We start from the raw sequence: 27,503 nt of genomic DNA on the forward strand, positions 1-27,503 counted from the left end.
TGCAAACCAGGTGCCCAAGGCAGCCAGAGAAATTTTAGCCTGAATGTTTCTCTTCCAAAGCTAATGATCTGGGCCCTGTGGCTCTTGCTTGGGCAAACTCCGAGAGGCTGCAGTGGGTGTTTGAACTGAGTAGGGAAGCCAAGAATTTGGTCTACTGACAGTTGACTTTCTCACCCTGGGGCCTAGCTTCAGGAGGACAGCAGGGTTAAAGGTGGCTTTGTGACACCTTGCCTCTGCCCATCCCAGAGCTGGCCCAAGCAAACAAGACCCCAGCCCAGGGACTGCTCTAATTTTTCCCAGGGACAGTGACCCCAGAAACTGTCCCACCCAAAGAACCTTGTCTGCCACCAGCGTGAATGAACTTCTTAGGCACCCTGTGATACCACTCAGCCCCCTGGAGCATGCCAAGGTTCAGTCCTTTTCCAGTAACACAGGTCTACAGCATGAATTCCCTGTCTCAGGAAATGAAGCTTTTGGGAGGGAGGGAGAGAAGAAGCAAAGCTTGTCTTATCTGACCCTTCTCAGGGTATAGGGTGAAAAGGGGACTGCTCACTTTGCTGAGTCCATGCCAGGGCTGGGTGGCACTGAACCAATGACAGTATAAGCCCTGTGCTTCAGTCACCCTGCTGCAGACCATGGTGCCCCAAAGAGGGTGTGGTGAGGTACAGAGTAGGAGAAGCTAATACTGTGGCTCTCCCCTCTACCTGCAGGCCAGTGGAGTGGTGCTGTCCTCCACAGGGGTAGCACTATGTGTCCTTCTGCAGGCCAGGGAGCCCTCTGAGGCCTGGTCAAGACCAGACAAGGCCAGTGAATGCAACTGAGGGGTAGTGTGCTGTCCTCACTACTCAGCCTGAGTTGGGTGCTGCCATACAAGGAAAGTGTAGAGTGGATGTCCAGACTTGGAGATTCAGGCACCCTGTATATCCATAGTTTGTGCCCAGTTCTGTCTGTGTGACTTAACCTCACATTCATTTCCTGTAGGAAATACATCTGCCCTTGACTGCTGTACTGGGACCCCCATCCAGGGGCCCGTGAGGGCCTCAGCCCAGGGAGGTAGTCCTGGATGTGAAGAACTGCAAGAAGCATGGCAGGGAGAGCAGGGCACAGAGGCAGCATGGAGGTGGCATCAGCGGTGAAGTGTGTTCCCTTGCATGAGCTCACAGTGAGGCAATGGCACCCCTGACTCTCCCTCTCGCTCCACTCCAGGTACTCTGAAGAGGAGATCCGGCAGAAGGTGGGAACCTTCCGGCAGATGCTGATGGAGAAGGAGGGCGTGCTCACCAGGGAGGATCAGCATGGGCGTCAGATGTGAGTATGGAGAGGCTCAAAGGGGCTTTGGTGGGAAGGAGAGGGGAGTCTGAATTCCCAGCACACCCCATGGTTTTCTGTCCCATCCTCTATGTCAGAATTTCCCCCTCTCAGGACAGGTCTGGATTGGGATCTCTCCAGTTCCCCTATAACACTGTAGTCTAGTGCTGGTGTAACTCCTAGATTTTACTCTCCAGTCCACACACTAATCCAAATGCTGTCCCTGCCCTTGCAAAGCCTTACCCAGGCCCTTCACTACCACAGTTTAGTGGGTCAGATTCTAATCTCCATGGCACTGCCACAAATCTGGAGTAATCCCACTGGCACCTATACAGTTAGGGTCAGATCCTGCACGCACTTAGAGCTGCAGCCACGTACACCCTGTTCTGCTGGGTATTCAATGTAACTTCATTCACATCCATATCAGTCTAGAATCACCTCACTAGCGGGTTTTGCACCAGGTTGATTTACATCCAGAGAGACTGCAGTGAGACATGCACGCGCATACTCTGGAGCATTTACCCTCCAATTGGTCCCCATGTAACCAAGGTCGAGATCTCTCCCAGCGCCATTCCCATCTTATGAGCAGGTGCTTCATTCCTTCAGGCAAGTGGCATAGCATATACACTGATTGCTTAGCTTCTGACATTGCTGTTCCATGCACAGATCCAGGAATATACCTGTCAGCTCTTGGCTGTGCCCTGGATTGATCATGATTTATCTGTGAAATGCTTAATGGCACAGTGAGCGCAGTCAGCAAAGCACATATAATCTATCAGCCTAGAAACCAGGTCACTTGGGACAGGAATAGATCCAGTAGGTTCACTGAATATTAATGCTTCATTAAGGTCAGGAAATCAGGACAATGGGAAAAATACTGCAGCACTGAGAACATCTTTCCTGCAGACACTTGCAGGGTCCAGCATCACAACCAGAAAGCAGCAACAGGCACAGCTTGGAGTGATGCCATGGTTGAGTCTGCCCAAACATCCTGTAGTTTAAGATTGTTCCAGAATACACTGAACATTCACCCTCTCTGAGGGCTATTTCATGGCCAAGAGAATTATAGTGGAAGGATTTAGTGGCAAGCTACAGGCATAGTCAGTGGGGTCTTGATCTCAAGAACCAGTAAACAGTGGAATATTGCACCAGATGTAGAAAGTGAATAGCAAGATATCGGCTTGCTTGGAGATCATCAGAGTCCTAAATCCCAGGTGACTGATCCCAACCTTCCTTCTCTACCCCCAAGCATCCAGTATTCCCTGTTCCTGAATACCTGAGCAAGAGGAAGGGAGGAAACCAAGCTAAAATTAACCCCTTGTTCACCAGCGGCTTGATAACATGCATGTTTGGCAGATGCAACTGGAAGTTTGCAGAATTCAGGTTTAAGGAGTGAGGTTGAGGGTGGGGAGGGGACAGAGTCTCAGCTGCTATAGACTGGCATCACTCCTGGGCTCCTAATCATAACCTAGCTCCAGCATGTATATTAGATGGGTTGAAGGGCCTCCCTTTGAGAGCAGAAGAGCTAATTCCAGACTTGGAGACATTACCATGAGTTACAAGGGCTGGGAGATTTATACGGTGCATTTTCTAAGCAATGGAGCTGTCTGGCAGCCATTCAGGGTCCTATAATTTTTTCCAGTTGTTGTGCTTCTTTCTGTAAGTTCACTTGAACAATGGATCTTAATTTAGGCCAATTTTCTTGGGAAATGCCAGGCAGCGGAATCGGTGGCAAGCACAGGTTAGTGTTTAAGTCATAAAACAGCAGTCTAGTGCATCATGCATCAGCTACCATTGAGTTACCAGGTGTCTTGAAACTGAGTGTCACATACAAAAGCAAGGGTTAAAAGGTGTATTCTCTTTCTGGTGTGTTCCCTTTCTGGCTACAATAAGGAGATGGAGAGGTAGTCATCCCTGCCCCTTCCACATTGATATACTGGCTAATTATCTGTTTCCGGTTATTAACTACATTCATGTAGTACCTGGGAAACCTGGTGCAGGACCAGGTTCCCATTGCGCTGCTGCTGTACAGTTACCAAGCAAAAGGATAGTCCTTGTCCTAATTTATGGTGATGTTTATTGTTAAAGCAGTGGTGTGGCAGCAGTACCTGCAATCACAGTCCTGGACCCCACTATGCTCAGCACTGAGAAAACACATCACAGGAAGATGGTCACCCCTGGGCCACATCTGGGAATCAGTGGGAATTGCTGAACCGGGAAGGGGGCCATCCTTCTTTCTATCTAATCAATTCCAAGATGATCAGGCCAGTCTGAATAAACTGCCAGGATAACAATCAGCCTTGGCACTTCTGGGCCATGGTGGGTCCTCAAAGCACTTTAAAAAGGAATAAAAGGCCTATCCAGACCCCAGCTAACCAGAATGTGAGCGGATTTCCACACAGAGAAAGAAGTTCTCCCATCAGGTCATGAAGCAGCAGCAGAGCAATTGCTGGATCCCCACCTAGCATGAGACCAGGACCCCACTGCTCTTCTGACTATGCCCTTCACTCCATCTAGTGCCCTGATGTGCTGCAGGATGCACTTTACTGATGCATATGGTGCTGAAATCTTTCTCACTGTTACCACATGTATTTTTCCTCCCATCCAAAACCTCCCAGGCATAACAGGAGAAGACACATTTTGTCCACTAATTTATCGTCTCAGTGTTCTTTGTCAGTAGATAGCTGGAAAAAACTGAGGCGGGAGGATACAAAGGGACTTGCCCAGGGTGACAAAGCAAGTTAGTCAGAGCTGGGGTAAGAACCACAATAGTTCCCAGGTCCTGATCCTCTGCCTAGGGCACTTGAAACACTAATTCCCAGTATGCGAAGCGGCTGATTATACTGCTCTCCTTGCAAAGTGACCATGTATGAGAAGGACTGGATGGATCATGCTGATTCATGAAACATCTGTTTTGTTTGGCAGGTCGAACTGTACCTGGGCCCCTCAGTGTAGGATTCACCCCTCCTTTCTCTGCTTCATGTTCAACCTTTGCTGCCAAGTACTTTAAATCACTTTTTGGCTGTGGATAGTGCTTTTTAGATGTATCCTAGTGGGTGGTAGGAGAGGCAGAGAATGCTACTGACCCAGGAACCAGCTGTGCTTTTTCTAGCTGTAGCCATCTATATTGTGCTATGCAATCTGAAAGTCAAGCCACATTCTTCACACTGGACACCCAAACTTTAGTGGACTTCCACCTTAACCTGTCTGTGCCTCAGGTCCTCATTGTACCCCCCACCCCTCACAACCCCACCCCATCACACGGGTGTGCTATGAAATCAAATTCATTGGTGTCTCAAAAGCATTCAGACATTATCATGAGTACTGCCCCCAGAGAAGTCTATAAAGGCCTTAATTCCTCTGTCCTCAAAGCAGAGTTTGAATTGTGTGCAGTAGATAAGACCTGGGGATGCACTGCAAATGGCGAGGAGCAAGCAGGATGCTGAATCGCATCTTAAGTGAACATCATGAACTGAATGAAGTAGGGATCCCCTGGAAAATAATGGCATGCAATCAGCTAATTAAAGATGGTGTCATTATGCATGGGCACAAAGTAGGTGGGTGAATGAAGGCATCTCTAATTGTGGCAGTGCCTAACTTTGGAATCCTCAGCATTGAAATCTTGATGCTATGCTTTTACCGTAGTCTGTCAGTGTGAGGGGCATAATAACAGTGCCTTGCTCTTTGTCTCCAAAGCAAGGAAGTCAGCGTCATTCAGTTTTGAGGCATGGAAGGGTAGGTGACTTGTTCATGGTCATTCAGCAGGCCACTGGCAGCTCCAGGAGTATAGTCCATGCTATACTCTGAAGTCTCAGCCCCACCATACGATTCTGCCTTTCAGTGTCCTTACCCCCACACTCTTCCCTGGACCTATCCAGCCTTAAAACACAGCACAGTTACCAAGGGAGCAAGCTTCCCTCTCCTCTCCTAACGGGCCTCCTAGCAGTACTGAAAAATTATAATGCAGGGTTCAGGGAGAAAAAAGAAACAGATAATCCAGGCAATGAAACCAGGCCCTGAGCAGCTGAGTCAGAGCTAATGGAAGAAAAGCCTCTGATGGGACTATTTTAATAACAGGCTCTGGAAGGGAACACATTGCCTGTGAGCTGTCCACCGTTCTGAATTTTATCTTTCGGGCCAAGTGACACGTTGACAAAATCCAACAAGTAATTATATTTATTTACTCTGTATTTTTTTTAACTATAGAGGCATTCCCTGACCTCCACACATGGGTGGGCAGGAGTCATTTTGAAATGACACAAAACCCAATCACCTAGAAACATGCCATAGGAAAATTGAAGCCAGATAACCTAAGAAAAGTATTTCTAATACTGGCTGCCTCCCCCGTTTCTCTCTCTCTCTCTCTCTTTCTCTCTCGCACACACTCACTGACAGCTGGCAGAGCCTTCTGGGAGGAATGATAATTTGCAGTAAAGAGGAGGATGTCTCACTTGTATTTTGGGTCCAAAACACCCTGGTTTTTCACTCCCTTCAAACAGGCAATTATTCACTTGGCTCTTAATTGGGTTAAACTCCACGAGTGTCAGAGATTCATTTGTGCTGAGAGATGCTGGCGGTTGTCACTCCCCATTAAATGCCTTCTGAGGGGAAGCCAGCACAAAGGCAGGCTCTTCTAGAAAAGCATTCATTGGTCTTAATGGAAGTCACCCACAAGAATAAACCCAAGTGGAGGCCCTGCTTATGGCCTGAGCAGGGCCAGCTTTGTTACATGCAGCATCCACAGGAAGGGGTTGTGACAGGGGCTGCCATGTTTTATGCAGCTCTGCCAAAGCTTTCCACAGGCTTGGGATTAGGACCAATGCTCAGGGCCAGGTTCTGCTATTGGTGTCAGTCGCGAGTGGATAGAAGCACCACTAGGGAGGAACGGGGAAGGGAACATCAGGTCCACATGAAGCATTTGCCCAGTAAAACCTGTCTCAGACCCTTGCACAGACATGCCACATCTGAGCAGAGCCATTTTAACCCCTGTAGGCCCCAGATGAAATAATGCCCATCCATGCTACATGCTGTACACAAAGTGAGACAGCTCTTGCTCCAAAGAGCTTGCAGTTTGAACATGTGCAAGGCACCCCAAGGGTGGGAGAATGGGAGCATCATCCTCTCCATATTAGATATGGGGAACTGAGGCACAGAGATTAAAGGCCAGGCTTTCAGAAGTCCCCTTCTCCTGCATTCTTCTCAGAATGCCTCTGCTCCTGAGAACCTACCCACTTATGTAGGTGCCTAGGAGAAGAACCTGTGGGCATAACTCTTTGGCATCCTCAGCTCTAAATGACTTGCCTAAGGCCACCCAAGGAGTCAGTAGGAGAGCTTGGAATGGCACCAAGCTTCCTTGTAGCTGAGTCCAGTGCCTTAAGCCCAAGATCATCCTCCTGCTCTGTGGTCCAGCCTGTAATGCAGAAGCACTCAACTCATTGCTCCAGGAGTCCCACCGAACTCTTTGAGTTTGTTCCAGGAGCAAGAACTGCTCAAAGTAATAGTCCCAGAGTCAGTGCCTCCCTGCTGAATGATCTACAGATGCAAGAACAGAGACTGGGTGCCTAAGAATTCATCCCTTCACATTCCCAAGCAATTCTCTGAGCAGGGAGCATTTGAGTCCAGTGCCAAAGGGCCTGCAAAAGACACCACACATCAATGAAATGAAAATGCTGCTCATTTCTGAGTTGCAGTTGCCTGACGTGGCAGGCAGCCAGCCAGCCTGTTTCATGTCTTGAAGATGGGGCACAGCTGAGGAACATTTTGTTTTTAATCTTTGATGTTTCACCACTTCCATGTGGCCTCAAAAAAAATCCATGGCCGAGCCTTTGCAACTGAAAACTCTCATTTGCTTTTGCATCTCATCATCCAAAAATACTCCCTCCTTTAGAGCCAGATGAAAAGGAGATAAATGCTGTTACTTCCCCCTTTGAATTTGGAGGTTCATTTAAAGTTTTCAGCTCCTTCCCAAGGAGAGGGAGGATTGAAGTAGAACAGAGATGAGGGGATTTAGCTGGGAGGGGGTGGGGAAATGTAGGCAGCTGAGAGAGGGGGAGGAAATGGTAGGAAAGTAGAAACTAGTGGAAGCAACGGGAGGTGAGTTTACTTTGAGGAAGCAGGAAGAGAAATGGGTCAGAGAGGCTAGACAGAGCAGAGAAGGAATCTTGAGTGGCCAGGGGGAGCTGAGGGAATGGGAGAGGGACAGTGAGGACTGATGGTGCCTGGATGTCAAAGCAACCCACAGTCTAGAGTCCAGCAGAGCTGAGTGAAGCATAAAGGACCCTCTTTACCAGACTCAGGCCCAAGCTGGAAGCCAGATAAGGTTTTGGAGCTGAGAGAATGAGGTTTTTGGTGAAGCATATGATCCTACCTTGTAGCGATAAATGATAGATAGGCTGGGGTCCCAGGGTCATGCTGAGGCAGTGGGAGGGGGGCTTCCTGGTCAAGGGAGCATCCTGGTCCACTTCAAGCTCTTCCTAGCAAGGAAGTTGAAGGATAGTTTATAAGCTGGGGCCTGTCTTACTGGCATTGTAGCCAAAGGGTTTGAAGGGAGCAAGACTGACTAGCTCATATGTCCTCCATCCTGTTGAGCACATCTGCAGCATATGTCCCTGCAGGGCAACAGTGAGAAGGATCTGTACAGCAGAAAGGTCCTTGGTCTAGAGCAGTGATGCTCAACCTTAAAATCAGAAATGGGCTGAGGGCCACATAGAAAGGCATTTTGCTTCTACATCTTGGTATATCCTAACTGTAAGTATTTTCAGTACTATGAGAAAGGAAAACGTACAGTTTTAGTCATTTTAGATCATTCATGTGAAGTCCAAAGTCCAGTATACTGTAGTGCTATTTTACATTTTCTAAAAATAAATAAACTTTAAAATAAAGCAGTGCCCTGTGCAGCAGCAGGGATTGAGATGATGAGCCACTAGCTTGCATTAGCCCACAAGGAGTGGGTTGGCTTCCAGGTGCTTAGTTTTGGTGGGGGACTGTGGGGCCTCAGGCCTGTGGGAGAGGACAGACTGCCCAGATGGCAGCACTATACCTTACCTCAGCTCCTTACCTTCCCAGTGCCCTACCAGTGTCTCCTGAAGGGGAGCTGTGCACTTTGGGAATGTGGTGAGGGTGGGACCCCACTCTGTCCAAGAGCAGTGGGGCTTTCTCTGAAAGAATGGCCTGCTGTTTGTAGGTGCTGTAGGCAGCCCAGTGCTGTGCCAGAGCCCCGTGGGCATGCGGGTATGGGACCACCAAGGCTAGGTCTTCAGTGCCTTTCCCTTTCCATCTGCCAGAGTTTTTACAGGGATGTGGCACTAAGAAGCAGAGCATGGAGGCTATTTACTTCCCTTCCCCTTCAGCTGAATTCAGCAGGAGGAAGTGGGGGATGAGAGCGGCAGCAGCATTCACATGGACTGACATGCTGGTGACAGGCCATTCACACTGGCTTTGCAGGGCATATCTGGTGCACACAGGCTGGAGGTTGAGCACCACTGATATAGAACCATCCCCAGTCCCAAGACACTGTGTCATGGGTTAGGCTCAGCACTTGTTAAGAAGAGTCATTAAAACTGGGGTTGTCAGTGAGTCTGGATCATGTGCAGGGAGGGTGGAAGCCGCTGAGATGCATGGGGGCAGGGCATAGAGGTGAGGTTGGCAAGCTACATAGCACCTCCTCATGACTGCAAGGCCTCAGCAGCACAGCCTGGGATCCACACTGCAGCAGTGTCAGCCAGACCATCCAGGCCATCACCAAAGCAGAGACAAGGAGCCGTCCTCCAGTGCAGTCCCTAGTCCCGTTCCCTCTGTGCTGGGGACTGCTGTGCCTTGCAGCAGCATGGCATGGCCTTAGGGTTTACTTGAGGCCTCTCTCAAATGCCTTGGGGCCCCTCTGCATTTTTCCCAGCACTAACTCAGCTGTAACGTCATTCCTTCCCCGACCTTCACGGAAGCGAGGTAGGCTAATGGCCCCATCCTCAGTGCGATCTCAGGAGAAGCCACCTGCCCTTGCAGTTTGTCCACCTGGGTGAGGCTCTGTGTAGGATCTCCACAAAGCAGAGCCTAGATCCAGGTCACCTCAGAGCAGCAAGAGAGAGCAGAGATCCAGCCTCAGTCAGTCCATGGCAACCCAGCCATGCAGACCAGCTCAAGCTGTCAGGCCTCAGGCCCCAGTGCCCTGCACAAAATTGCTGCTGCCCACTACCATTCTGGTATTTTCCCTCACCTCCACCCCCCATGCATTTGGCCTCTCAGTGCCTCTCCAAAGGGCAGAGTGCACAGGCCCAGGCCCCTGCCGTCTAGAGTGCATATACCACTTTGTGAGAAAGTGAAAAGCTGCCAGGCAAGTGACTGAATGGAGATGCAGGGGTGGGTTTCAGCTGCATCCATGATCTGCTTTGCCCACATCGGGTACCTGGGTGCAGGACTGGCTCCTGCCAGCCACACTGGCTGCCTGCTCCAGTAGGAGGTCTCCAAGCATGGATGGGATTGCTACCCATGGGGGTCTCCAGCTCCTAGATTAGCAGCAGCTCCTCATGACAGTCGCCCTCTTTAAATCTTGCCACCTTCAAGGCTGGCTTGCTGCAGCAGCCTGGAGGAAGGCATGTGCCAATGAATAATTCATGGGTAATTAGCAGTCATTTATTAATGAAGCTTAGGGCCTGCCTGCACTGCAGCTCAAGGGAAACAACAGGCCAAGAGCATGAAGTCAGCAGAGGCTGATGTGTTTTGCTGATGCGTAGCAAACAGTGTGGTTCAGATCAGAGACATGCCGGGCCAGGGAAGGCCAGTCCTGTGGCTGGCAGTGGCTTCTGAGGTGGGAGATCTGGGTGCAGGGCTCCGCATTGCCAACAACCCTCTGTAGGAGCTGGCACACGTCACTTAAGGTCTGGCTGGGCTGCTGTGACTGTTGTGGAGTTCAGCCAGGCCTGAGCCAGCCTGGGTGTTGGGACCAGGCCGGGGGCTGTACACAACCCTGGTACAGCTGCAGAACCCACCTGAGAAGCTTCTGTGAGACTGCTGAGCCCACACTGTTTCCCGGCTGCTAGCTAGGCTCTGTCCATGCCACACTGCAGGGTTAGCCTTCCCATAGCTGTCTGTGTCACAGTTTCCCACCTTGACAAGGGGGAGGTAGTACCCCTGCCATACCTCACAGACAGGTGTGAAGGAGGAGTCCATCTGAAGTGCTCCCTCACTATATAGGGACCACCTAAGGAGGGTCAGTCTGTCTGTCTCCCCAAGCTCCCCTGCTACTGGCCCCCTATAACACATACGTATGCCGGTCATCCAGATGAGTCACAAATCTCAGCAGCTCCCTTGATATCTACCTCCTCTCACAAGCCCAGAGTCTTAGTCCCAGGTTTACCCCTCAGTCCCTGGGCAAGTCTGTAGCCTAGGTTCCCCACATGTGGCAGGCAGGCAGTGAGCAGGTCCACACCTTTGGAAAGTGCTCAGTGTTACCCACTCCTCTGCCTCCCTCTCCTGCTGCTCCCAAAACCTGGGAGGGAAGCACACCCCAAAGGCTGGCCTGCTGGAGGTCCCTGGACCCAAAGGAGGAACCAGCAAGTTCTTTTCCAGTCTCAGCAGAAGCCTGAATTCACCACCAGGCCTGAAAATCAATAGAGGAGTTTGCTGATTGCTATTGACACTCAGAGACATGTCCCCTGCATTCTGCCTTTACCCCTTTGCTGGGGAGCCAGTCCCAGGGCATCTTGTCCCACCCCAGCTCTCTGGTATCCCCAAGTGGGCCAAACAGGATATGCAGTCCATGTTGCCTCTTCCCCAGGCCAGCCCGTTCACAAGCCGGTGGGAACTGGAGCCTGGAGCAGCACTGCAGAGTCTGGGGACCGAGCAATGACGTTTTGTGAACAGTGACAAGCAAATAGCTTTGGGTTGACTGAGCTGTGTCTTCTTCCTTGGCCAGAGTGATAGAAAACCACCACATGGTGGATGGAGAGGAGTATGCCATGGAGTACCCTGAGTACGGAGAGGGCTGCCCGCTGCAGTGCGACTGTTCAGCTGACTGCTACCGAGATGACAGCAGCCACAGAGAATACAGGTATGTGGCCGGGGCGCTTTGAGTGTCAGGGCATTGGCATCAGACCACTCACATCATAGCACAGGCATGCCACACAAACAAGACACTGGGTACTGGCTCATTCCTGTTACAGTACCTTCCCCAGCATTTGCAGCTCAACCAGCCCAAGAACCAGGGACTCAGCAGACATTCACTGTAGGAAAGGCACAAGAGGCCTGGCTTTGCAAACATTAGGAGCTGTGACCATGTGGCAAATTCTACAGGCAAAGAGATGTCTAAGAGACATGCAGGCAGCTGCATGTCAATCATGGGAGCTAGCAAGTATGTACCTGGGCTGGGCATTGGAGTCTGAGAACTATCTAAATGCCACTGTGTAGATATTTAGCATGTACAGTACAGGAGACCCAGGATTATCTGCACTCCCATGGGGGTTCACACCCCACCTCATTCACAGCAGCTGCTGGTTAAGAGATGAGCCATGCAGCTGTCTACTGCAGCTTTTACTTCAAACTCCTGTAGCCCACTGGAGTGCAGCTATTGTCCAGGCAGCAGTTTGTTATCCTGTGTACACCCTGGTTAGTTCAAAACCCCTCCTTATTGCTGCAAGGTCAGGAACTGAGTCTCCCTGCCCTACCCTTACCTGGAACCCCAGGCACATGGGCTCACCAACCCCCTTCCTCCCTTCCTCCAACCCAAGTTTGTTCCTCATGATAGATGGTTTCATTTCCAAGCAACAGCATTCTCCCTATCTTCCTTACGAGCTTCCTGCCCTCCCCTCCAGCCTAACCCCTCCCTGCATTAAGAAGCTGTTCCTGATATTTAGCATAGCTCTTCACCCTCATCTCATTGCTCCTGGTGCTCTAGTCCTGGCCACTGCCCTTTCCTTCCTCCTTCAAATGCTGGTTGACGGTTATGTCCACATTTGTCACCACTTAAGCAAGCCCCACTGAGGGAGCTCTGTCCTCCTGAGTCAATCCTTCTAGCCTGCAATCTGGTTTTCTTGTTCGTGTCCTTTGAACTTCTGCCAATTTGTCTACCTCTTGCTGGCATTCAGGTGCCTGAAACTAAAGGGAATCAGGAGACAGGGGAAAAAATAAATAAAACTAGAGCCAGAGCTTTGAAATGAAACAAAATGCAAATTTCAAAGCTACAGCCTGTGATGGAAGCTCTAAAGGAGCTCTCCTCCTGGGCAGAATGTGTCTGCTTGTGGCGGGCTTGCTGCAGCACTGGCCAGTGCCACCTGCCTGATTCCAACAGAGCTGGTAATGCCCAAGTAACCAAATTACCCATTGGGAACTAGCAGGTTGTTCATGTCCCGGGGGCCAGCTGCTAAAAGAACCTCTAAATTAGACACTCTTCTTCTTTGATTCATGTCCCAGATTCATGTGAGTTTGTGTCTCAGATGAGGTTTCATTTTTAACAGGCCAATGGCTGCAAATTTGCCAACACTACCGATGCACTGCAAATCTGAGCCTTTTGGTACAAAGCCGCAAACCCAGACAGTCACAGCAAGCTGACCACTAGACTGTAGGCAAAAGAACACATATGCCAGCGTCATTGACGTTGTCTTTATACATCAATATAAATTATGCCACGCTCCAGAGCAAGCAGAGAAGTAGCTGTCCTGGGGGAGCTCACATAGGAGGCGGCTCTTACTGCACCTTACCACTAGGTGGTGAGGGAGCACTCAAAGGCAGTGATTTTCAACCAGAGTGCCAGGGCAGACCAGGCTGCCTTGCAATCCTTTCAGAGGCGCTGGGGGTGCCCCACAGCGTTAGCACTGTTAGGTGTGCAAGCATGTTTCACCAGATAAACCTGGAGATTTCCAATAGGAAACCATAGTATCACAAACGTTTGGCCCTGCTTTCTGAGTTATTTGTGACAGAAGAATTGCTCTGTTATTATTCCATAGTAAAAAATGAATGAAAATATAAGAGTTGTGTTTTCCAAGGGTGCCTGGAGTCTAAAAAGGCTGAGAATCACTGCTCTAGACTTTTCACAAAGGCTACCCCAGGATGGATGTGGACATAGTAGCTATGTCAGTGTAACTCACTCCCCCAATTCTTCCAGGGGTAATTCTCCAGTCGATTGAGTAGTATTACCCTGGTTTCAACTATCTGTGCACTACTTCTACACCCCTGATATGGTGACAATGCTGGGGTCAGTATTTCATCTGTCCAGCCCCTGAGACATCTTTCAAGCACTGAGGACCTGATCTGAAGCTATGAAGTCAGAGCCTTCCTGTTGGCTTCAGAGAGCTTTGGATCAGCCCTGCCTCAGTGCAGGAGATGAACAAGCTGTTTCACTGGTCAGTGCAAGGAAAGTCCAGGGACACAGCGGCAACCAGGCTGTTCTCCACAGCTCCAGTGCTCAGCTCTGAGCCTTGTTCCCTGCAGCCCTTCTTAAAGGAGCAGTGCATGCCCAAGGCTGCCACAGCTAAGCCCCCACCTGCCTCATCTCATCTGGAGCAGGATCCTCATCCCAACACAGGTGACTGGCAGCACAAGGGCCCTGGCTGGGTTGCATTTTCTACAGACAGGTGGGCTTCGTGGTGCTGGAAGGTATTTACTAGTGAGGAAGAACAGTGGCTGACAGGTGTCCTTAAGCATCTCCCCTTCAAATGTGAGGTGAGAATGGGAGCCAGGCTGGACCCTGTGCAAGCTTCGAATGCAGCCCATCAGTTCCCACCAGGGCCCTGGAACAGATTGCTCCTTAAAACAACCTTGGTGCCTTTGCTTCCGCAGACCTGGCAGCTAACGTGAGAGCATCCATCATCCTCCAGATGGGGGAAGCAGTGCAGGTCTGTGGTGCCAGGAATTGTACACTGGCAGGACCTATTTATTTCACATGCAGAGCCCCACAACCTTGAGGTTCACTGCTCAACATCTGCAGTGAGCAGCATGGGCTTGTCCTGCTGGAGCTACAAGCACTACGCAGCTAGCTGGCGGCAGCAGTAGGCTGTTATCCTCTAGTGACCAAAGAGAGTGATGCAGCATACTTTGCCAGCATATTGCCTCTGTGCCATGCTTTGGGAGCCACTCTCTAGGCACACACACAGCTGACTTCCTATGGAGGATTCTGGGTAGCATGGTGTGAAGTTAGCCAGCATTTCCCATGTAGAATGTTTTCCTGCTGAAAAAGGCAGTGTCATCAAAATAATGATTTGGGGGCTCTTTTGCAAGAAAACGCCAGTTCTCATTAAATAAAAATCAATTTGTTCTCAGAGGAAATATCAAAACAGACACTTTTGGTTTGTTCTGGCCTGCAGTGTCATTTGGGATTTTTAGTTTCTGAAAACGGAACAGTTTCCGGTCATTTCTAATTAAAACATCACTTTGTTTAAACTAAAATAATGTTAATGGAAATGAAGATGTCCAGCTTGAATCGGCGTCTGTGGGAAAACCCAACAATATTGGATTAAACTATTTCCCACACAGATTCCCATTCAAACTTTCCAGTGGAAAAAAATCTTGGTATTCTGGCAGGATTTGTGCAGTCCCATTAATTACTACAAGGCATCAAGACCACGGTGGGCCAAGCTCACCATTGGGGCCAGTGAATGAACCAGGCAGTGTTACATCGCTGCAGGTGCCTGTTTGTTGTAGACTGCTTCTCAGTTGGGTGCATTTACACATGCACTTTAATGCACATTAGCCTATTTTAATGAGTTTTAAGTGCCACAAAAGTGCCCTTTTGCTAATGTGCATTACAATAGGCTAATGTGCCGTCTTCTAGTACCTCACAACACAGTCAGTAAATTTAATGTGCATTAGCAAAACTGCATTAACAAATACATAGATGTGTCCAGTACATCCCTGTGGCAAACACATGGCAACCACCTGGACACGAGCCTGGCTGCTCTTTGCGTCATCCTTCTCCCACAAGGTTGCTTGCCCATGCTTGGAGTAGCCTGGCCAGCCTGGAGTAGGTGTTTGCTGTTCTTCTGGCCTGTGCTGAGCCCTGGGGCCTGCTCTCCCAGTGCTGGCAAATGCTGCTGCTGTTAAAACCAATTTGCTTTTAGAGATGAGGAAGGTTGACTCATTCACCCTGCAGGCATCCAGCCCCACTGGATCTGTCCCTCCGTATGACAGGGACAGGCAGGCATGATCCCTCTGTAGGGCAGGTCCCTTCACCTACAGGTTGAAGGTTTACTATGTGTCTCATTGCACTTGTGTCCCACAGAGATCCTACAGGCCAGCCTGCTGCCATCACTGCTTGCCCACTGTGGGTCCTAGTCATGCTGAGCTGTAAGCTGGTGAGGCCCCTGTATCCAGGCCTTGTCACAGTCATGCCCCAGCCCCTCACACATGGCTCCAGGCCTGCAGAGTGCTAAACACAGCTCGGTCCACCCCCACCCCAGCATGTGCACACATGCCCCCAGTCCCAAACACTTCTGCTTCCAAAGCCAGTGGCCTGCCTCTCTCCACATAGGCACTCCCCAGAGTGGTGCTGGAGAATACAGCCAGCATGAGGCCTGGGCAGGGGCATCTGCGACTGCATTTTTTTCTCCTTACCCCCCTCTCATCTCTCCCTGTTACAGGCTGAAGAGGAGGTCAAGCAGCTCCACCTCTCCCCCACCCAAGAAGAAAAAGAAAAAGAAATCAGGGCATCGCCGGAGCCGGTGAGTGGCCTGGACACCCCCTGTCCCTCCCTGCCAGCCCCAGAGCTGGGCAGGGGGAGCTGGGCAAGGCAAGTCCTGTGCCTCAGGTGGCCTGCTCTGCAAGGAGGGGGTAGCAGTCCCCTCAGGAGACTGGTTTACAATGAAGTCTTGCCACTCTTGCTCATCCCTCTAACCTGGGGTCACCTCCACCTTGCAGGAGCTAATCAGAGCTTCAGCACAGGCCTGTCCTTGCTGTATCCATCTCCTAGGCTCTCACGTCATCCCCTGAAGCTGCCTGGAGCTCCCCCATGCTCAGCTGCAGGGGTGCAGGTGACCTAAAGCCAATAGGGGGAAGGGCCTCTGGCAAAGGAAAGGTGGAGCACAACAGGAGTCACGGACCCCCACTTTACCATTTACAAACTGCTGGGTGGCTCAGGTGCAGGGGGCTGTAGTGTAGCATGGCAGTGCTGGACCTGGCACCTGCAGGAAAGGCCTGCTTCAGCATCTAGCATGGTGCAACTGGGTAGCAAATGGGCAGAATGCCCTGGATGGGAAAGTTCAAGAGAAATGGCCCAGGCTGGAGAGCAGGGCCATGCCCTGCCCTGGCCCCAACTGCGTGAGGGTGCATGCTGTAAGTGAGCAGCCCGTGCTGGTGCCCATGGACCTACCGGGGTAGTTCCACCTCCATGCTGCTGCCAGTCTGAAAACCCACCAGCTGGTTCAGTCCCAGGTGGAGAGGCAAGGTCCTGGGCCCAGCAGCACTGTGCTGTGCTACCTCTGCTTCCACAGAGGCACCCGGCCAGCCGAGGTATGGGGCTTGCGAAAAGGACCGGTCTGAGCTGCTGGCACCACAGTGACACTGCCACCCCCCCCACCCCCTGCCCACTGTCTGCAGAATGTCCCATTCCTCTCTCTGCACAGCTTGTTCCCACTGCATGAGCCCACTGATGACTGTGCAGAGCTGAGCAGGCAGCACTAAGGAGCTGGTGCCTAGGCATGGCATGAGTTCTGCATCTTGCAGGGCGCTGGGGTCTGCACGCAGCAGGGGATGGTGTTGAGCTGGGAAGAGGTGCTTTGAGTGGGCCCTGTGGAGCAGGGATGGCTTCCTCCCTGTGGTGATTCAAGCTGCTCCACATACTTCATCATCCCTCTTCCCTGTCAGGAGCCAGACTCAGTTCCTCCAGCTCTGCCAAGCTGGCAGTGGTATCCACAGCCAGTGCCCTGCCAGCACCATGCTCTTTATACCTCCCCACTGCAGTGGGAAACAGACCTGGTGTCCCTGGCTGGCGGAGCTCCTGGGAGACACCTACTGTGGGCACTACTCTAAAAAGCACCCAGGACAATGCTGCCAGGGCAGGCAGAAGATGGGCCCCAGCAGTGCCCAGCCAGGATCCCTGTGTCCATACAGCTTCTTCAGGGGAGACACAGAGGGTATCAGCGTCTTGGCAATGCAGATAGACAGGTAGATGGATAGGTGCTAAAGGAGGCAGGCATAGCATTTCCCCTTCTTCAAGCTCTGATGTGGCAAATGAGCCCTAGAAATCAGTAGGCCACCCCCACTTTAAGAGCTGAGTTGAGTCACTGAATAGGTCAAGTGCCCGAATCCATGCTTGTCCAAAACTCATTACAAGTTTTTGGAGATGTGGGGTGAGAGGGAGTGAATCATTCCACTTGCAGGGCTGTTAGCAGGGATTGCACATTTGCCTTGCCATTAAGTCTGACTCCCCATCCATCCCCCCATCACCAATGTGACCCCAGAGTAGGATGGCCTTAAACCTCAGGCAAGCCATGCCAGCCAGCTGCCACCAGGTGGCAGAGTGTGCCAGAGCATAGCAGTTCTACCAGGTGCAGCTTGGGTGCTGCATCACTGCACTGTCCATGCCTGGAGCCAGACATCCACAGACAGACAGATTGATCCTATCGTGAGATCTGCGTCTCCATCCTGCTCACGCACAGATCAGCAGATAGTGAGACATGCACAGAGGGCCACACCACACAGAGGCACACAGTGAGGGTTACAATGGAAAGACACAGACAGACACACACAAGGAGAGTTGCGCACAGACATCTGGAGACACAAACAGATAGAGAAGCACAAGCACTACACACACAGACACACAGAGAACAGAGGTAGACATACACGTGCACAAACATAAAGATGAAGGAGACAGAAACATGCATAGCAGCAGACACATGCCCATAGCTGACACACATGAAGGCAGACAGACAGACACATAGCATAAGGACACACATCCTTTTCCCGACCTACACACACACACACACTGGGCGCATCTACACATGCACTTTAATGCTCAGTAGACTATTTTACTGAGCATTACAGCATCACATAAAAACGCATGGCATTAGGCTAATGCACAATAAAGTTGTCTACTGTGCATTAAGTGTAATTGAAAAGGCATGCAAATGTGCTACTGTGCATTAGCACATTAAGTGCACGTTAACGCACATTAATTAAGTACCTCACATTGAAGATACTAAATTTAATGAGCATTAGAAAAGGCGCATTAATGCAAGAGTAGACGTGGCTACTGAGGCTCAAATGCAGACTAAGAGCAAGATACCCAGCGTGGAGGGGGGGGAAGGGGGGTTGGAAGCTATGCATTGCCTGAAATGCCCAGCACATTGAAGGCTCTCATACCTTGAGTGCACTCTCCCTTCCCCCACAACTGTCCCCCACTCCCCCCCAGTTTCTCTGATGGGCACTTGGGTATGTTTGCAAATTTCATTTATTTTTTCTCTTCATGGTGTACGGGATCCAACCAGCCCCATCATGTTTCCCTGCTCAGCAATGCCATGTCTTAATGAGGCAATTAATGTAAGTGCATGTGATAATCCTCACATGTCATTATGTCATTAAGAGATGCACGATCACACAGTCACCATGACGGGAGGGCGCATGCCAACATCCGGCTCGGCCCTCCTCTCCCCTCCCCTCCCCTCCCTCCAGTGTGCAGATGCTGATGCGGGCAGAATTTGGTCCTTAGACCCTATATAAGGGCTGAGCCCAACAGAGAGATCCCTCCTGAGCCCCAGTTCTGCCCTGGTCCCCATGCTCACCCCATGCAGGCTGTAGGCTGGCTGCCCAGCAGGCAGACGCTCTCACTAACATGGGTTCTCTGTTTCTCTGCCGTCCCCGGGGTGCAATGGCAGCAAAAAGAGGAAACCTGGCTCTGAGCGCAGGTGAGTGCTGCGGCAGAATCCCGCGCTGCCCCAGTGGGTTGCCAGAGGGGTGGACTGGGGGTGGGGAGGGGGGAGGAGTCAGCATCAGGCATCTTTGGATGAGTTTCCTTGGCTCCAGGTAACTCCATGTTCCCAGGGCTCTGAGCAGCGGGCCAAACCCAGAGCTCTTTCTGCAGCTTCTGCCTTGCATGTATCCAATTGCCACTGTGGTCAGAACATGTCCAGTTAGCCCAGAAATTGGGTAGGTATTGCTTAGTTCTACAGCTGACATCAAGTTGCTGCTGGGGCTGCTGCCTCTCTGCCTGGCTCTGTCTCAGAGCAGAGGCAGCTGGGTACGTGCAGCCTGCTCCAGGGGGTCTAAAGCAATGTCCATACCGTAAGTAGAGATGGCAAGGACAGGAAATGCTGAGCCAGCTCTAGCCCATCCAGCTCCTGGCAGTGAGGCAGGGAGAGATGGCAGAGCAGACTTCACAGGTCTCAGCCATGCATACGGGTGCCCAGCTTCCCATGCTGAAGCTTGTGACTCTTTGCTGTTGCCTGTGCTCTAAGTGAGCTAAGGTGAGATCCTCCTGTGCAGCCAGCTCACTCCAACAGCATGGCAGACCCTGCCAGCAAAAGTTTCCTTTAACAAGCAACATGCTGGGTTGGGAGCCATCCCCCCAGCTGGCTCCATCCATCCAGCTCCATGGAAGTCAGCAAAGCACTGCTGATTTATCTCAGCTGGGTCCCAGCGTCCCACTTGCAAACTTCTGCATCTGCAAAAAGCAGCTCTACCATTGACTTCAATGGGACCAGAGCTGGGCCAGGGCTGAGCACTCTGGGAGATCCTGCTTCCAGGGCTTTGGAAAATATGGATCTCATGTAAGATTGGAGATAGGACCTGTTAGACTGTAGATTGTATCTCAAACTCTTTCATGTCCTCGCCAGGCATACTGAGGCTGGCCTGCGATGGAGAGTCTGAGGTAATTTATGGCTTAGAATACAAATCAGGATAACTGGGTCTATAGCCCCCTCTCTCTGGCCTAATTCCCATGAGATCCCACTGCCCCCACAAGATGGCACTGAGACAGAACAGGAAGCATGATTTAGAACTGGTTAAAACAGGTTGAAAAAAAAATTTTTTCAGTGATTTTCTTAGTCAACATTTTAACAAATTATTAGCCCTCAAGAAAAAGGCTTCTATATCAGCGAGGTGTCCTAATCCCTTAGGCCACTTGGAGAAATCTCAGGCTGATTAGACATGTCAGGCCAGGGTGCTCTGTCTTCTACAGCCCCATGCTGTGCTCAAAGGAGGGGGTTCAGGGACCCACTGGGTACTAGGTGTTGGGGTGTTTGCCCCTCAGCCTTTGCCTGCCCAAACCCTGACCATCCCCACTCACCACCCCTGTGTTTGCTTTGCAGTGGGGACAGCTCCTCACCAGTCCGGAAGGAGAAGAAGAAGAAGGCTGGGAAGAAGCACAGACGAGACAGGTAAAGCTGAGGCCAACACTGTCCTGACCCGCATCTCATCCATCCCACAGATCCCTTCATCCCTGTCCACTCTCTTGGACTTCACAGGCTCCCCTCATTGGCTGATCGCAGGCTGCAGCCCCATTCTTCTTTGTTCCCTTAGGCTGGAGTGGGAGTGGGAGTGGGAGTGGGAGTTAAGGGCCCTGATGCACCCACTCAGCTAATGCAAGTAGGCAGAGACCAAGACCAGGTGGAAGCAGAAAAGTTTATACTGTCACTGGCTTTGGCAGGGAGAATGGTGGGAGGGGACAGGGAGCAAGAGCATGGGCCTGATCTCCTCCCCTCCCCCATGCCATGGCTTCACAGCAGGGCTGGCTGGAGCCCAGCATGAATCCAGCAGCAGCCAGCCTGTTTGAAGTCAGTGATGCACTGCAGATACCAATGGCTGTGAATAATACATGGCAACCAGCCGGCTGCTTACAAAGCATCTGCCCAGGCTGCCCACTGTCTCCGCCACAACACAGATCCCAGCTCAGCGCTTGCCCCTGACCTCCCCCGCACCCCCTTCCCAATAATGAAGTCATCCTGTGTCTGCCCCAGCCTGGGTTGGGTGTCAACCAGGTTTGATAAATGAATAGCGTTGAACAGCCCATAGTTCACAGAGTGATTGAGATGGATCTAAGGAAGATGCTGCAGCAGACAGAGGTGCTGGGAGCCACCCCCACCTGCCCTAGGCCTTAGAAATGGGGAAATGGGAAGGTCAGGGGCAACTCAGGACAGGCAGCACATTCCTAGGAATAACACCTCCTGTGGTGGAGGCGAGATGGGGGGAGCTGTGATACACACAGAAGTGAGGCTGCAGCACCCCACAGTGGGCGGTTAGGAGCAGGCACTGAACCTGGCACCCATGGGAAATCTACAGTATGAGCTTCTACTGCCAGGGGTAAAAGGATCAGCTCCACTTGCCCACTTCTGTAACCAAACACCAGCTCCTCAAGAGGAGAGCAGAACAGCCCAGGTCAGGAAATGGGTTACAGTGTATACTGGGATTTTCCCTACCTCCTAGTTTGTCTCTGAGTCTGCCCATGTGCCAGACTCAGCAAACAGAAGATCCCAAGGCTGGGGCCAGGGAGAAATGGGCCCTGAATCCCTGAGGAAAGCCCCCGGGAGCTCTGGATGATGAACACCTGGCTCAGGCTCCAATGGCTGAGGAGAAGTGGCTGTCCTCAACACCTTCAGGACCTTTCAGCCCAAGAAGAGCTAGCTAAATTGATAGATCGATGGGTGGATGGACGCACCACTGAAATACTGGCCTTCTTCCCTCTACTTCTGGGATGAAGAAGTGCTTCCTTAGGAGCCCTCGCGGTTAGTAGTAAGCTGCAAGTTTGAATCCCTTGTTGCTCATCTCAGCCAGTCTCGTGTTTCCCTCTTGTTCCTCTCACAGGTCTGAGTCTGGATCCCGGAAGAAGAGAAGACACAGGTGAGAGTTAATGAGGCAAGAGCCGCACTTCCTCACTGCTCCTGCCCCTTAGACCTCCACTCACCACCCACCTTGCCCCAGTCACCTCTTGCTTATGTGTCTTCCTCCCTCCTCTGGTATTGGAGCTTGCTTTCTCCTGCCTGACATTCAGGGAGGTGTCTGGGGTCACTGATGAGAGGAGCCAAGTGGAGCCCCCTGCCCCTCAGCTGTCTGAAGGTATCAGGGCCATGCAGGGAGGGGCAGAATCATTTGCAGCAGGTAACACTGGCTTGTAGTGAGGGACAAAGGAAATCCCGCAGGATGCTAGCCCCACTCCCTCCATTCCATCTTCATACCAGCTCCCAGCTCCTTCCCTCACTGAACCCCGTTCCACCAGGACCTCAAAGAGCCATCAGCTTGGTGCCGTGTCTCCTGGGTTGGCCTGCTGAAGCCCAGCACCTGCCCTCAAGTCCCAATGCGCCATGCCCAGGCTTTGTTCCAGGGGGTCCCAAGCACATCACTCAGGTCCATCAAGGGAAAGGAAGATATCCCCTCTGCCCCAGACTGGGTGGCAGAGGGCAAGAAAAAGCCAACCCTTGTATTTGCTCACCGTCCAGATCTGGTGTGAATAGAGGTGGGCCCAATCCTGAGCTGCCTGTAAGCTCTGCCCATGTTGGCCTCTTCAATGTAGCCCCTCCCCTGAGCTCTGCAGGGCAGGCCCTGTTCTAAGTCCTTACAACCCCCTGTCCTTGTACTTTAAAGAGGAACAATTTTCATTCCTACAGACGATTGGGAGCTTTTTAAAGTGTGGTTCCTTGCATGGTTTTGCTTAGCCTGTATGTCGTTATTGTGGTGCCCTCTGGTGGAGGAACTGTCCCTGTAGTGTAGGAGGAAAAAAAGACCAGAGCTGCAGACAATGGTACAGTGCATAATGCAGGGGGCCATAGGATAAGGGACAACTCATATCATGGGACTGAGCCATGAGAAAGATTAAGGGGCCACTGCTGGTTTAGATAACAGATTTTAAGGCTTGTGTACGCCATCAGTCAGGTCCTCTGCATAACACCACCAATGAATGCCAGTCATTCTTGCATCTAACCTATACCTTGTGATGAAGCTAGAATGGCTTTCAGAAAGGCTTCTCACCTTACTGTACAGGCTGCAAGTGATGGTGAGACCCCTTAGATATGGGCCTGAGGTCACCAGGTGGTTTCAGAGGGCCCGGTGCAAAGTTACTTTGCTGTGGAGGAAGTTGTTTTGCAGCTGGAGTTGGGGAAGGGGCATTTGAACCCCAACCTCAAAGGTTTGCTAGGAGGTTTGAATCCAATTCCAACTCAGAACTCCCCCAGGATACAGGGGACCTTGCCAGATCTGTGATTGGATTCAGCAAGAACAAAAGTAGATTCTTGGGGATGCTATGGAAATCATCAGGGAATGGCAAGAAGACACATGCATGCACCAGCTTATGAGGATCTCAAGGTTCCTCCCAAACGTAGTAGTCCATTGGGCTATGGTTCAGGCATGCTCATTTCTGTAGCCAGCAGCACACAAGGAAGTGACATGGCTTACATCCTATCTGGCTAAGTTTGACTCTCCCACCAGAATGACTAGGTACCCGTGCACAGCTGAGCCGACAGGGGATGTCCTTTGGCGTGAACTCAAAGCTCTGGACCCATAGCAGGACATCCCATCACTGTGATCCATGAGTGTGTCTGGCAATGATTATCTTGGGCGTAATGGGCACAAATTCCCTGAAAGCACCCATGAGTGGCCTTTGGAGCCATGATGGCCTTTGGAGCCATCCCCGCTGAAACAGCAGAGACTTTGTCCCAGTATGGAGTCTGCTGCCTCCTCTTCAGTGTTAGCCCTTTCACCAAGAGAAGATAATTTAAGGCTATCCAGCTGGATGGTAGTTTAAAGAGACAACTTCCTCCCACTGGACACCACAGTCTCAGGGCTGGGTGCACTGTAACATGTGTTTTCAGTCTTCTGCTATTCCGCAGGTCCAGAAGCCCCAAGAACAAAAGGAAAGAGAAAAACAAAGAGCGAAAAAGGTGAGACTCCAAGTGTGAGGCCCAGGGGACACTTGACTTGATACAAGAGGGTGGGGGGTGCAGAGACCCTCCCACCTCTACACTGACAGTGGGAATTTGAGGTTTACAAAGGCATTGCACACTAGTAGGGTACAGATTTCTGGGCACCGCACCATGTTCTTCTGGTGGGGCTGATGTTTTGATGGCAAAAAAGCTCTTTCCTTCCACCCAGTAGAGATGGGAGACCTGACAGCCTGGTGAGATAAGGAGCTGGGGTCTCCACCCAGCATCTGGTTGGGCTTGGTGATGGGGGAACTCTCCAATGTCTAGTTGGGTCTGGAAATTAGAGGCTCCTCCTGAGCATGCTGTTGGATTAGGCAGTCAAAGGTCCTGCAGTACCTTGCTGAGTTTAGGATGGAGGCAAGTCCAGCTAGCACCAGCACTAGAATGAGGTTCTCACACCAGTTCCCTGGCTCCCCCAGGGGCAGATATGTTGCTGCAAACTGTCACCCTCCCAGGGAGAAACCTTCTCGGGGCTCCCATTTCCTCTCCTGCTGGGTCTGATCCAGAGCCCAGTGCCATCAGCAGGGTTCTTTCTACTGACCCAGTTTGGCTTTGGGGCCAGTACTGTGAGATCAGGAGTTCTGACTGGGCCCTCCTTTTCTCCTTCTTCCCCCAATCCCCTTCCTTGTCTGTCTCTTTCAGATCCCATAGTGGTTCTCCTGCCCGGAGGTCCCACAGACACAGCAGCTGCAGCTCCCACAGTGCTTCACTGTCTTCAGATTACAGCAACTCCAAATCTCCCAGCAGGTAGGCTTGGTTTCCCCTAGGACTCTTGGCCCATCTCCAGGCATGAGTATATAAATTGCTGAGGGTGGGCACTGGGAATGGGGGCATGGACCAGGCGCACTAGGTGTGGGTTAGTCACCCAACTCCTCACATTCTCCATCTATGATACAGGGCTCCCCCTGTGAGTGCAGGAACTGGTTCTCACTGGATCTCACACATTACTAACCCTCACAAAATCAGGTCAACCCTCGCACCATATGAGTCATTTTCTTCTTAAAGACCCAGCTTCTTCTTAAAGACCCTGCAAATCCATGGCATCCAAAGGTAAACATGTGAGCTCCACATGTTTATGGAGAAACATCTGGAAATGTGACCCCTGAAGTGCAAACACTAGATGCCCAATGAAAATTCCCCAATGGTATTATTTAAAAAAAGAAGAAAGAGATGCCATGATACTGAAATCAGTCTCCTGGTTTGGGAGACCTGGTCTATGAAGTTGGGCTGACTGTGCCCCAAACAGCAGCAGAGTTATCACATTATATAATGTGATGACTGAGATCAGACTCAGGCCTGTCCTATATCCACAGATGCTTGCATCCATGTCTGTGTCTGTGTGTACGTGTATGTGCACTCATATGGCTACATGGAGATGGAAATAACTGAGACACTGGCCTTCAGCAAGTACAGCCAAAATGCTGCCTGCCTCTCCACCCAGCCCCTCACACCCTCCCTGTTCCCATGCCTGCCATATCTCCTGTGAGTTAGCCCCAAGTCACATGTCACACCCCACCTTCCACTGTCTCCTGCAGACTCAGCCCCAAGCATAGGGAGGACGGACAGAAGGCCAGCAGCCACCGTTCCAGCCGGAGCCCGTCCTCCTCTGGCACCTGCCACAGCCGCTCGGCCACACCACACCAGAACGGGCATAAGGGCAGCGCCCAGAACGGTCGGCACAGCCACAGCAACCTGGTCATAAAACAGCAGGATGTACGTATGCTTTTCTTTTATCATGGTTCACCCCCACTCCGCCTTCCTCCTCCCCTCCACCAACACCGCCCCCGCCCTCCTCACCTGCATCATTTCCCCCTTTACAAGTCACTTCACTCCAAGCTTACCAAGGTGAGACCAGCAGGTGAAGACCTGTTTGCTTTCGCTCAGTCTCAGTGACCCCAGGGGAGCAGCCTCACTCTTGGCATTGAGCAGAACCCAAGACTGGCCTGTATCTGCCAAACTGGCCATGTCATGAGCAGACCTTCTACCCACTCCTCCATCACCATGGACACATACACGTGGGGTCCAAGCCTAGGCAGCCTCACTGATTTCTGGGACATTGCAAAGGATTCACTGTAATAGCATGACTCAGTCCTAGAGGCAGGAGGGGTAGTAAGATGGGAGGAAACATGAGGTGTTTTTCTCAGGTTTGTCCTCAGGAGCTTTGTTCCTATGAATTAAAGGGCATGTCTACATTGTGACACTGATGCTACTGCATCATACTAGCTCATTGGTACTGAACAGTAGGATCAGAAATGACCCATGTGCCACTGGGACTGCACAATAATGGTGGTTACTGCACAGTCAGTCATTTAGTACTTGCTAAAACAAGTACTAAATGACTCTGCAGTAACAACTGCGCAGTTGGGGGCACATGTAGACATGCCCACAGTAACTAAAAAACACTCTCTGATGAGAAGGAGTGGCAGAGATTTTCCAAGTTGCCCCACATCTTGACTGAATCATTTCCAAAGGGCTTGACAAGAAGCTGGTATCATCACAGCACTTGCTTGAGAAGCATTTGGTGCCATCTTCTTCTGCTCAGGAGAGAATTTCCCTGTGGGTATTATTTAGTGAAGAAAGGTAGCAGCTTCTCTGGTGCAGGTGGTGAAAGATGTTCATCCTTCCCATGGTGATGTGTATCTTCAACTGGCTTGGTCAGAATGACAGAAGTCGTCTTTGAAAAATACCTGCTGAGGCTACTTGAGGAGAAAAGTGGGGAATCTCACTATGGCAGGATCTCTCATCTATACCCCCAAGTTCCCTCAGATACTTCAATTCATGGAAGTCTCTTTATCTCAACCCTCAGATCCTTGTTTAAAAGCCAAGTCCTTCATCCCTCGCTCAGGCAAATTTACAGCTGAAATAAAAGCAAACAGAAAGGGCTGGAGGCCTGCATCACCTCTGACAGTAAAGCCTAGTTCTCCAGCCTGTCTCTCTGTGGGAACCAGGCTGAAGGAATGGGATATTCCCTTTTGTCTCAAGACATTGGGCCTTCTTTGGCTATAACTTCCTTCATCATGCAAAACTTCAGGCTAATTAGAGCCACAAGGCTTTGGCACTTGGCAGGGAGGTTTCTGTTCTTGCTCTCTTGTCTGTATGGATTCAGCCCCTGTGTGTTTCCGCTTTGGATCAACCTGAAAAGGAAGACCCAGTGGGAGCTGCTGAGCACTGCACTGAGGCCATCTTAAACAGTGAATTCCAGTAGGCCAGGCTCTGCTCACTCAGAACTGGGACCAAATGTGATCAGGGTCCTATGACTTAGTTTCCCTCTAGTGCCTATGCAGCTGTGGGTAGAGCTGTGTGTCTATTGACATGATCAGCTCATAGGCTGGGGCTGGTTAGTGATGGTTTCCTTATGGAAACTTT

General features: G+C 51.1%; 1 protein-coding gene across 2 annotated transcripts in view; it reads left to right on the forward strand.

The window, feature by feature from the left end:
• Nucleotides 1-27,503, forward strand: part of SRRM3 (serine/arginine repetitive matrix 3) — a 75,695-nt gene that overhangs the window by 27,542 nt on the left and 20,650 nt on the right. For both annotated transcript variants that reach the window (XM_019545390.1, XM_019545391.1), the window contains exons 2-10: nt 1,207-1,308; nt 11,219-11,353; nt 15,873-15,953; nt 19,104-19,133; nt 20,535-20,603; nt 22,027-22,062; nt 24,045-24,095; nt 24,780-24,884; nt 25,673-25,850. In XM_019545390.1, coding sequence (XP_019400935.1) covers nt 1,207-1,308; nt 11,219-11,353; nt 15,873-15,953; nt 19,104-19,133; nt 20,535-20,603; nt 22,027-22,062; nt 24,045-24,095; nt 24,780-24,884; nt 25,673-25,850 — 787 coding nt within the window. The remainder of the gene's footprint in view (nt 1-1,206; nt 1,309-11,218; nt 11,354-15,872; nt 15,954-19,103; nt 19,134-20,534; nt 20,604-22,026; nt 22,063-24,044; nt 24,096-24,779; nt 24,885-25,672; nt 25,851-27,503) is intronic.

Source organism: Crocodylus porosus, unplaced genomic scaffold, assembly GCF_001723895.1.
Source record: "Crocodylus porosus isolate Cpor-Errol unplaced genomic scaffold, CroPor_comp1, whole genome shotgun sequence".
Classification (NCBI taxonomy): Eukaryota; Metazoa; Chordata; order Crocodylia; family Crocodylidae; genus Crocodylus; species Crocodylus porosus.